Raw genomic sequence first — 12,027 nt, 5'->3', positions numbered from 1 at the left:
TTACCCAGATTGCTGTGGTCATGCACTGGACGAGCACCACAGGGCTGGGATCAGTCGTCCCCAGGGGCACCCAGCCAGCAGCTCAGATATCAGTTATCTGTGATCCACATCACTCCAGTGCCCTGCCTAGCAGCTGATGCTAAAAGATGTTCAAAAGTGAATATTATTTACATGATTTTAATGCTCAATTAATTAAAATGATTAATTATATACTACTAATAAAAGTAACCGCTAAAAAAAAAAATTATTAAGAGCAGCCTGCTCTGCAAGTACCTCCAGGTTCTCTTGGGAACTTGATGCTGCTTTTCCATGTAGCTGAACGTGTGATTTGAGAAACTGCCTGCTGCCACAGGCACAGTAAGTAATTACAAAAGGCAATTTGTCCCTTGCCATACAAGGACAGGAACGACCCCTTGAAGCCAAGCAATTCATAATGCAGTCATGTTTGTGCACAGGGATAACCCACCAGCACAGGCTGCAGCTCAGATTATTTATGCTACTTTCCACTTTTCATGTGTAAAGACTGAAAGACTGAATAAATGATTGTAGCTGGACTGGCTGGGGCAGACTTGGAGGTAGGCTGGACAGCTGGAGAGATTATTCTGCATTCAGTTACAGCATTAAATATCTGGGCCAAATTCTGCACTCTGTAGCGTTCCTCTGGTTATACATGGATGTGAATGAAACTGGAATCCATTTCAAAATATCTGTATTTAACAATGTCTGGGGAATTCACAAAGGCTGATACTAAATCTCTCTCTGAAAGCGAATTCACAGTGATGAAGCTGCCAAAGCAATATTCATTTGCTGGAATGCTATCAGCCTGATGCTCAGTTTTAGACTGATATGATGGCTTATTAAGCAAAGCAAAGCGCTATTGAATATCTGTTAGCGATTTGACAGCTTGGCCTTGCTACCCATTGGTGAGGTATGAATTTTAATCTCTGGACCATCCGTTGCTGGCAGTGAGTTGGATACTCATCTGTCAGCTTTCTGAGCTGCGTAGTGTGATGGAAGATGCTCCTTCAGTAGCAGAAGGGAGAGCTGTGCCTGCGGGCCGGGTAAATGATAGCCGAGCTCAGCATCACCATCGCAAGCCAGATCCTTGCTCAGATCCTGTGGCCGACACGCAGCACCTGAGGGCACACGTTGCTGCATTTTCTGCTTGTGTCTGCTTTTTTCCTACATCAGGCCAGTATTTCATCATACTTAAGAACTTCAGAGTTAAAGCATCTCGTACGTGTGTCCTGGGAACATATAGTGGGAATAGCAGAGGACATAATCTCAGTCCCTCTCCAAGATGTTTTAATTCCTTTCCACAGCAAGGCAAATTTGGCAGTGATACTCGTTGCCACAGTATAGCCAAGGTTAGGAGATAAGAATGCTCAAAAGAGAAAACAAAAGGATATTTATCTAAATAACAGGAATATGCTAAAGGATAACAGTAAGGGATTAAAAAATATCTCAGACTTTTGGGAGCAATAATAAACTTTCCATCCTTTCAGCAATATATCAGCAATACAATAATGGAAAGGTGAAAGGAAACTTGGAGTGTGTCTTTACAACTGCTCTGCCTGGACCGTCCTTCCCTTGGCAGTTGGGTCTGGCCATCGCCGCTTGACTACACACACCACTTGGATGGACTATTCTCCCAAAGCTGTTCCTGAGTTAGCAGAAACCAGATGTTCAGCAGAGTTGCGCACCGAGCAAGGCTGCCTTCCCTCACCAACGTTTCTTCTCTCCTTCTGGTTACAGATACAGCCCACACAAAGATGCTGATCCTTTGAAGCCCAGGGAACCTGCAATAATTGAGCGCTTTATTGCCTACAAGAATCAGGATCACGGGGCCTGGCTGCGGGGTGGAGATGTGTGGCTGGACAACTGCCAGTGAGTTTTGCCTTATTTCAACTCTCAAAGTTCAGCCTGGTGTTTACGGCCAGCATAGCTGTGGTTCAGACTATTTATATTGCTTTGCACCTTTCATATGGCCAAGATTGAAATACAGATGAAACGTTAAGTAAACACCGGCATTATTTTACGCAAACAAAAACCTGCTTTGTCTGAACTGAAGGTCCTTCTGATTATTTCTCTATGTGATTCTGACCAGCGTTCAAAAATGGCCACATACACACAGATACATAGATGCAAATTACTAAAAATAAACCTCGATTTTTTACATTAAAAACGAGATGCTTTGAAAAGAAAGCAGAAAAATCCACCACCTTCCCTGGCTAAGCCTGGTCACAGATCAGCTTTATGTGGTTCGCTGTTATGCTGAATAAGCAAGTCCTGACGGAGCAGACATAAAACTATGCATCATACCAGCAAGGGAGAGAGACTGGGCAAGTGCATGTTGTACTCTTCGAAGGCCATTTCCTCTGCTGGTCAGAACAGATATTTGTTTTGCGCTTGAAAACAGATGATCTCCTACAGTTTCTTTTGCTGAGCCAGGCTCTTGATATCAACCTCAATGAAGAAAGTGGAGAAAAAGGGAAAAGTTACTTTAGGAGGTATGTTGTGATAACCCTGGTAGGAATAGCTGTCACACTGTTATCTGGTGTCCAATTACCAGCCAGAGCTGCCTTACCTTCCAGTGACCCAAACCTCTTAAAGCAACTGGGGGTATGAACAGGCTCTAGTGACCAGTCAGATTGGCAAGAATGAGGCTGTAGCAGAACACTCAGAAATGTAATATTGATAATACGATTTGTGCTTATTTGAACTTACGAGTCAGAAGTATCTAGCACACTCCATGACCAGCAAGAATTGTCTTTGCAGGTCACACTCATGTCATTTAGACATCAGTGTTGCTTATGGAGCAAATGCAGCGTATGGAGGTTGCTGAAAGACTGAGTAGTTCATCAGTTTCCAGCAGCAAACCTATGAGTGTATGTGAATTTGAGGAAGCAGCCATCAAACTGTAATTGTCTTTATAGCCACAGTAATTTCCATTTGTATTGCTACAGAAAGACTTATGCGTTACATTAACGAAACAAATGTTAATGTGGCGTGCGGTATATAAAGTACTGTGTGTGCCTGTGGGGCTGCAGCAAGCAAAGGGGAGGCGATAGCGTGTGGAGGGCTGCCATCTACAGACAGACACCGGACAAAGCTGGGTTCGCTCTGCTGCGGGCTCTCCGCTGCTGGTTTTGCTGAGATCAGTGACAGAAGTGTTAAGATACCATATAGGCTTACTCATACTATCATATGAATTCCTATAAGCGGGAGTCATGGACTGACAGTTGTGATTTATCTCATCTGAAAGCTTTGGAATTTCAGCAAAGTGGCTGGACATTTTAATTTTTTTTTTTTTTTTTAATTTTTAATAATAAGGAAGACCTGATCTCTGTCTTCTTGTTGATGAGAGAGAAGCCAAGTTTCTCTGCTTTTATAACACTTTGTCTTGTAAAGTTATTTTACAAAAGCAGTATCTCATACATGAACACAAGGGAGCACAGAGGTGTGCATAACACAAAACATTATTAAATAATAAAAGCTAGTTGGAATGAGAGAGAATCATGATCTTTTTACCTAACAGTGAAAAGAGCACAGTCATTAGACACAGGGAAAAAGCTTTATCAGACAAGTAAACTATGCCCAGTAATCACCAGCTTAACCTCAGCTTGGAGCAATCAGATGCATGTCTGCTGCTTCATATGATCTTCATATACTGCAAGATGTGCCAAAAAAGATCTTCCAAAACTGGACAGGGAACAAACCTGGAAAAGCATGAGTTCCCCATGAGCACTGTTCAGTAATTAAGCCCTGCTGTCGCCCACCTCATAGATTTGGTTATTTTAGCTTGACATGATAAAGCAAAACCAAACCTCTTCTGAAGCATCTCTCTTCTCTTTGCAGGTTTGCTGACAACGGTATTGGCCTGACCTTGGCCAGGTAAGTGTGGCACAGGTTGTGCTGCAGCCTGGGGCACAGCTGGTGGGATGGGGGTGAGCAGCCCCTTCACCTCCAGCCCTTCCCTCCTTCCTAGTGGTGGGACTTTCCCTCATGATGACGGCTCAAAGCAAGAAATCAAGAACAGCCTGTTTGTTGGCGAGAGTGGAAACCTGGGCACCGAGACGATGGACAACGAGATCTGGGGACCTGGAGGTCTGGATCACAGGGGAAGGACCCTGCCCATCGGCCCGTAAGTTCAGCTCAGCACATCGAAGCATTCTCTGTTCCCACTCCCAGTGCAAACTCCAGCCCAGCATGGTTTCTTAAGCAATGTTCGGTTTAATAACCATTACACACAAAGGATTTGGTTTCATATCTTCCCATCCCAAAGTCCTCCCTGTGCAGCTGCTGCTGGCAGGTACATACTTGAAGGCTGCCAAGACAGCATCGAAATCCTTGTTGCTTCCACCTCCCCTTTGCAAACAGAGCTGAGAAGACAGCAAAAGGTTTGTGTGGTAGCTGGGCACTTCTGGGTATGTGGTCAGCAGTGGCTGAGTAATGTGACAGTCTCCATCCAGGTCAGCTGCCAGGAAACCTCATAGAAGCCCTTCCCTGGTCTTGGACTGGCCCAGATGTGGTCATAGATGTTCTCAGAACGGCTGTTACTGTTGCTGCTGTGCTATAGGAATTTGATGCCTTTGCTAAATAGTTTTGAAATGTCCAGTGAACTTTGTGTGTGGCCTCTTCCTAGACCTTAGTCCTACTCATTGGTTTGCAAGTGCAATAATGTTTTGTTGTTATTCCTAAAAACATAGTTATCCTAATGGTAGCCCTACAGTGAACAAACAGCTCAGCTGATTTTTTTCCATTATATTATATGCCTCAACTTTGCTTTTTAGTGGTGATACAAAAGGCTTATTATTAACTATACCAATAATGAAAAGCCAGTCTGCTATGACTCTCCTAATATCCTTTACATATATATGTGTGGGCATATCTCATCTTGGGTATTGTGTGCAGAAACTCACAGTGACAGAACAAATGCACAGGAGCGGGCAAGTCTTGTCTAAGGGAAACCGTTTGTATGAGGAAGGGATCAAATTCGTTTATCATGAGTGAAATTTGAAACATCTCATCTTAGCCTCTTAAGGAGTTTAAACATCTCATTCACTTAATCATTGTGAAAAATGATGTATTCTTTACCTTACAGATGATATTAGAAAGGCTGTTAATAAAGGTTCGTTAATCTGCTCCTTCACCTCCTTTCAACCCTATAGATTGTAAGACCTTTCCTTGTTTTCAAATCCATTTTATTGCACTTGAATTGCACTCTTTCTGTCCTTCTTTTAGCCCTGCTGTAACTCAGCCCAAGGAGTCAGTGCAGCTCTGATGAGTTTCAGGTTTCACTGCTGCAGAACTCATTTCTGATGGCAAACTTGCATTTATTCATTTTTAGGTCAATGCTTTGGCATTGCTGTAAGTTCCTTCCCTGGAGGAGCACAGACCAAATAAAGATGGTCTGCTCAGATGTAGAGAACTTGAGCTGAACTTGCAAGGATAAGAGGACTTCGCAGTCCTAAAAAGGAGGGAAGTCCCTTCTCTTCCAAAACACGAACTCGGGAGTCAGCCTAAGGACTGTGGAAAATGAAAGCAGCTGAGAAACAAGTGTAATGGGACTGTGCATGTCTAGAATACGTTCTCATCCTCCTGCTAATGTGTCATGACCAAGTTTTTCTGTCTCCTGCAAATGTGTTTTAGGGATTTTCCCATTCGAGGGATTCAATTCTATGATGGACCGATCAACGTCCAGAACTGTACCTTCCGCAAGTTTGCTGCCCTGGACGGCCGGCACACGAGTGCCCTGGCCTTTCGCCTCAACAACGCCTGGCAGAGCTGCCCCAACAACAACGTCACCGACATTCATTTTGAAGACGTCCCTGTGAGTTATCCTTCCCAGCAAAGCTTGGAAATGGGGTTTTGGGCAAAAAGGGTGTAGCAGCCTTTAAGAGAAAACATGAGACCTTCAGGAGGCTGCCCATTACCTTTGCCAGAAGTTTAACGAAGAGGGTGGCAGCTTAGAAAGAGAAAATTGGATGGATGAAATAACAAGAAAATCCAATTCTCTGACAGGCTTGCAGCAAACCAGAAGCAGACGTTAGTTTCAAAAAAATACTGACATTCAAATGGAAATCATTTCCATTTCTGTGTGTCTCAGAAAATGTTGAAATAAGGAGAAGAATCCGCCCTCTTATTTTCAACAGCAGTATAATATTAAAGCAACAACTGAGGGGAGTCTGTTGTGGAAGGTCTAACTCACCTAGAAGCAGAAAATACTGATTTGGGGAAACAGCCAGTGAAACTGAGGTAGTGCAGGGTGATTCTGCAGCCCTGCACACCAGGGTAATTCCACGGACTTCAGTTCTGCAGACATAAACTAGAGCAGGACCCAGCCAAAAAGGGTCTGCCAAACTTCGAATTACAGTGTGAACTTCTGGGTGCTGGTCTGAACCTGTCTTGGGGTCTGTGCTTTTGAGTTATTTTTGTATTTGCTTGCACAAATATGTGCTAACTGGTTTGCTGAAGTTCACCTCTGGCAGCTGTTAAATCCAACTGCCAAACATTACAAACAAATAAATAAATAAAGTGGTTGGGACCAAAATTATTCGGGTTGCTTAACTTTCAAAAAATTAGCAGACTTGTTCGTGTGTCAGGAAGAGTGCTGATCAGCAATTCTTGTGCCAAATAGGATGGGAAAAGCAAAATTCCCCTAAAAGTGTTGGTTGATCACTCTCTCACGTTGCACCAGGCAGGCTGGTGACATGACATTTGTTTATGCTGGATAAAAATATCAGTCCGGAGTTGTCTGAGCAGCCATTTCCCAGGGGAGGTTGCTGATTGTTCCCAGCATCAGTCTGACTTTATGTGGCTTTGGAACCTTACAAATAAATTAGCAGGCAAAGACTGAAGTGGCTTTAGTGAAATCACACTGTCTCCTGAACCTTCCTCCAGAATTTTAAAACAAACCTTCTCACAGCTGAGGCTGAAACTCTGGTTGTTTTAGCCTTTCCCCCATGGTCAGCAGGGAAATCTGCATCTGCTCCATCTGACAAATCAAACACATCTTTTAAGTGTGTTACCCAGCTCTGTGCTGACTTCAGGCTTAACCAAGAGGCAGTGTGCAGGCAAAGGAGAAACAATTCTAATATTCCTATACTAAATAACACTGATGTTCCTGCTGACTAACAAAACCAATATTTTGGTTCTTCCGTTTTTGGATGCTCAGTTTCAGAAGCTTGTAGTTTTATTACCACATAAATACTATCTCAAAGGACCTTCAACGCCAGACTTCCTCTGGAGTCACGGGGCCTCAGAGCCATTGAACATCAAGCCTACAATGTCTCAAGCTGAGCAGCCGAAATCTCTGGCCATTTAAAGAATGGTGATGTTAATGCACACACGGGTTTCTTCATGCCCAAGTTGAACCACAAACTCAACATTATTTCTTGTCCAAGCTACTTTCCGATGCCAAATAAGGTCAGAAAATGCGTCCTTTGAGCCACTCAAGTGATCATAGCCATCCTTTGTTCTGTGCTGTAAGTGATTAATTCTTTTCTGGAAATGTAAATGTGTTTCACTGTTTTGTTTAGATTACCTCAAGGGTCTTCTTTGGAGAACCTGGACCCTGGTTCAATGATCTGGATATGGATGGTGATAAAACATCAGTTTTTCACGATGTAGATGGTTCTGTGTCAGAATATCCAGGCTCATACCTCATAAAAGAAGATAACTGGTTAATCAAGCACCCTGACTGCATCGACGTGCCTGACTGGAGAGGTTCCATCTGCAGCGGACACTTTGCGCAGGTAAAGCTGCATACTTTGCAGTATCGTTATTGCTTTATTTTAAATTTATTTGCACTGTAAAGCTTGACCTTTAGAAACTGACTTTCTTCGGGTGCTCAGCATTTATTTATCTGCATGTCTGCACAGATGGTTTTGAACACGAGGATACTGTGGTACATTTTCAGACACTTTGCCCTAGACTGTTAACAGCTCTAACAGCTTCTGCCTGAAGCCCCTTAAGAGCTCCATGAGTACTGACAGATTAATATTCATAAATCTATGGGCTGTCAGCTAGTTATTTTTCTTTGATTTATGGAGGGAAGTGTTGCCCACAGTCTTATGGGAAATGTGCTAAGGAGTCGAAATTGGATTTCAACTCTTATGATCTTTCATCCTGTTGTGTAACCACCAAACCATTCTTCCTACCACACAAGCTCCGAGTGCCGCTGCCATGAGAGAGTCCTCGCTTTCCTTTGATGAGTAGCACCTTTTTTTTTGTTCTGGGTGTTGCAACTGTTGTTTTTTTTCCGTGTAGTACCATTAAAGCAAATTTGTAACCACTGACCTGGTTTTCCTGCTTCTGAAATCCAGACAGAAGGGTCCTTGTTCGGAAGTCAGATGTCTAAGATAGATCTGTCCCACTGCTGAGGGTTATCATTAATGCTGCAAAACTCTTCAGCCCTAAAGCAGGTCTGTTTGAAACCTTGACTGGCACATAATGTTGAACTCAGTGGATGAGGAAATTATCCTTATTTTTTTTCTGAAAACAGTTTAATTGAAAAAGAAGCCTAAGAAACTGAATATACAAGTGTACGGCACTCGCACCTGTTCACTTCTGTTGAGTAGCTGCACATTTAATGTTTTACTGTAGTTCATTAAACCCTTGGCGAACTTTTTTTCATCTAGATATACATCCAAGCCTACAAGCCAGCCAACCTGAAAATGAAAATAATAAAAAACGACTACCACAATCACCCACTCTACTTGGAAGGGGCTTTGAGCAAAAGCAGTCATTACCAGCAGTATCAGCCAGTTGTAACTCTGAGGAAAGGCTACACCATCCACTGGGACAAGACAGCCCCTGAAGAGCTGGCCGTATGGCTCATCAACTTCAACAAGTGAGTGATCCGACCGAATTCCAACAGTCCGGCCCAGTAATGTAACAGCGCATTTTTAATGGGTGAGGTCATCACCTCATGAGCTCTTCCAGAATGAACGTGCTTGTTCCAGGAAGTCCATTGAGTTCACCATCTTAACAGTTGACATCTCAGATTCTTGTTTCCTCCCCCAGGAAGCCCTTCAAGATAACACAGTTCATTTTTAGAAGCCTAATACTAATTAATTCCTGGTGCCTGGGAGTCACAGGTGTGGAAGTCAGGAGCAGATTTGACTTACATTGCTTAAGTAACCCATGGTTGTTATGTCTAATTTACATTTCATTGATTCATCCCAAACCATTAAAATTTTAACTGGCCAGGAAAAAAATAAGTTACATTTCAGAGTGAATTATTTAGTTTGGCTTCTGTCTTGCCCAGGAAAATAATAGTCATGTGTTGACTTGTTATAATGTGGGTCTTTGCTATTTTTAGGAACGACTGGATCCAAGTAGGGTTTTGCTATCCTAAAGGGACAACGTTTTCCATTCTCTCAGACATCCACAACCGTCTCTTGAAGAAAACGTACAAAACTGGAACCTTCTATAGAACCTCTCAAATGGAGAAACTGGAGCACAGATATCCTAGCAAAGGATACTACTACTGGGATGAGGACACCGGGTAAGGGAGCAGGCCTTGCTGGTTGGACATGGCTTTGAGAAAGCTGCTGGAATCATGAACTGTTTGGCTAATGCCATCAATGAGGATCACAACAAAACCAGAAAGTCTTTCTGGGAATGTGACCAGCATGTAATTTTCCTGGGACTCCCACAGCTGCCAGTCATTCACGGCCTCTGCTGCACTGCCGGTTACTCTGGGAAATGCTTTGCCAAATTAATACAAATTAGGAAAAAAAGAGAAAAGCAAAGTGCAGACCATGAAACTGAACTGGAGACACACCCAACCCTTTTCGTTTTGAACAGCAACCATTTATAAACACTACAACAGGGATGCACAGGAACTAAAGGTGTAAAGCCTGTTGTTTTCTTTTAAAGAATTAAAATAATGGGAAAGAAAGAAAAGACCTAAAATACAAAGCATGTATTTCTACATAAATATATCATCATAAAATAGAGCTCAAAGTGAGTTCAGGTGTCATCTTGTTTCTCTCTCATATTCCCTGACCTCCTCAAACCATTTCAGAGATGTGTGTCCCCTTTATTTGCATGTGGGATGTTGAGGACTATAAAATGCAGACATCAACACTGAGGGTTTGCAACACATGCTATTGCAAAGCATTCATAAGAAGTCCACCAAAACTGGGACTTAGTAACTTTTTTCACAGAAGTCTCAAAGATGCTGTTCACTTTTCTCTCCTGCCTGCAGGCTGCTGATTCTGAAACTCAAAGCTCAAAATGAGAAGGATAAATTTGCTTTCTGCTCTGTCAAAGGCTGTGAACGAATAAGGATCAAAGCTGTGATCCCAAAGACTGCTGGCGTCAGTGACTGTGAAGCCATGGCCTATCCCAAGTACATTGAGACACCAATAGTAGAAGTGCCAATGCCTAAGAAGCTCTCTGGTGCACAACTGGTAAAGCAGTTGATTTCTTATCACGGAATTATTGTGTGTGTCAATCTGTAGTTCTGGCATATATTGTGGCTATAGACATAGAAAGACTTTGTACCAGGTTCAGTATACCCTGTGCCTGATCTTCTGAAATGCTCCAGGTATGTGAAACAGTATGAAACAGGTTCTTGCACAGGCAGAGAGCGCAGGTCCCCAAAGGACAGAGCTACCCAAGATTTCTTTTGAAGTTGGATACTTAGTCTTAGGGGCTCTGTTTTCACAGGGTGAAAAGTGATAGGCTGGAAGACAGGTTGGTCCAGGGAATGTGATTCTGGAGACACACAAGCTTTCTTGCCTGGCTATACGAGCAGCAGTGTCACAGAGGGGACTGCAGAGCTGAGTGTGTCATTCATGTAAAGGATTTTATACAATGATGTGTCCTATATCCAGTCCAGTCTGGTTCTGGAGGAAGAAGGGGGATATTTATCTGTTTTGGGTTCGTTTGTTTGTTTGTTGTTGGTTGGCTGGTTGCTTGGTTTGGGGTTTTGTGTTTTGTTTTGGTTTTTTTCTACTCTTCACCCTTGAAGCAGGAGTGCACAGCAAAGCCTCAGAGAATTATGTGTCAACTCTCTAAAGGGAGAATCACTTATACTTAACCATTTGATGAAACAATTTAAATGACAGGATAAGCAAATAGATTACCATTGTGCCCAGTCTCACTAGCTATGTAATTTGGCAAGTTAGTACTTACTATGTAGCTTCCCTGTTGATTGAATTTCAAGGTTTAAAATGGTTTCTAAAAATGCAGTGTTCAGGTAATGGATATCCTCACCAGAAACCTTTCTCTTTTTTTTTTTTTTTTTGGAAACAGAAGACTAAGGACCACCTACTAGAAGTGAAAATAGAAACTTATAAGAAACAGTACTTCCATCTAAAGGATGACTTTGCATACGCTGAGGTGAGCAGATCTTCTCCATGAACTTTATGGGACAAAAGTTTAAGATATTTGCTTCATTTTTATAGAAAACTTGCTTATGAAGTTACCTTGGATAGTTAAATTCAGGTCTCTTTTGCTTTGTATTTTGGAAAAAAAAAAGAAAAGGTCGTAACTTCTCCGTATTAGCAGGAATGCATATTAGCTTGACCTCAGAGATCTAGAATTCTGCCCTTTGATAGAAAAAGCAGTCCCATAACTCAACACTTTTAGTGCTTCTTACAGGTAGTTGTTTGTAATTGTGTTGCTTTGACGGATTAAGAATATTATTCCGCACCCACAGGTTGATGGTGTAAGGTTTTTCCTCACTGATGAGGGTATCCAACTGGTTGTGATTGATGGGCGTCATGGGAAAGTTGTTGATCGTGTGACATTCAAAAACTCAATTCTACAAGGAATCCCAGCACAGATAGAAAATTACGTCAACAACATCAGAGATCAGTAAGTAAATAATCTGGTGTTACAAAGGAGTAATGTACAAGAATGCTGTGCAACACTCGTATTTTTCCTGGTTTTTGTCGTGCAACATGGGCCAGGCTGACCGGGCTGACAATGAGTTTTTGTACCTGCTGACTCCAACAGAGTCCGAATGTGAGCGGGAAGTGCAGGCAGCAGCAGGATGCAGACTGTGTGATT

General features: G+C 42.5%; 1 protein-coding gene across 1 annotated transcript in view; it reads left to right on the top strand.

Moving 5' to 3' along the window:
- Positions 1 to 12,027, top strand: part of CEMIP (cell migration inducing hyaluronidase 1) — a 54,256-nt gene that overhangs the window by 35,261 nt on the left and 6,968 nt on the right. Inside the window, exons 17-26 of the mRNA XM_065641933.1 lie at positions 1,756 to 1,887; positions 3,859 to 3,894; positions 3,989 to 4,144; positions 5,653 to 5,833; positions 7,542 to 7,757; positions 8,643 to 8,854; positions 9,326 to 9,511; positions 10,217 to 10,421; positions 11,269 to 11,355; positions 11,675 to 11,832. Of these exons, the coding sequence (XP_065498005.1) occupies positions 1,756 to 1,887; positions 3,859 to 3,894; positions 3,989 to 4,144; positions 5,653 to 5,833; positions 7,542 to 7,757; positions 8,643 to 8,854; positions 9,326 to 9,511; positions 10,217 to 10,421; positions 11,269 to 11,355; positions 11,675 to 11,832 (1,569 nt within the window). The remainder of the gene's footprint in view (positions 1 to 1,755; positions 1,888 to 3,858; positions 3,895 to 3,988; positions 4,145 to 5,652; positions 5,834 to 7,541; positions 7,758 to 8,642; positions 8,855 to 9,325; positions 9,512 to 10,216; positions 10,422 to 11,268; positions 11,356 to 11,674; positions 11,833 to 12,027) is intronic.

The sequence above is a fragment of the Caloenas nicobarica genome, chromosome 10 (genome assembly GCF_036013445.1).
Source record: "Caloenas nicobarica isolate bCalNic1 chromosome 10, bCalNic1.hap1, whole genome shotgun sequence".
NCBI classification, from domain to species: domain Eukaryota; kingdom Metazoa; phylum Chordata; class Aves; order Columbiformes; family Columbidae; genus Caloenas; species Caloenas nicobarica.
This window is presented reverse-complemented; position numbering and strand designations above follow the sequence as displayed.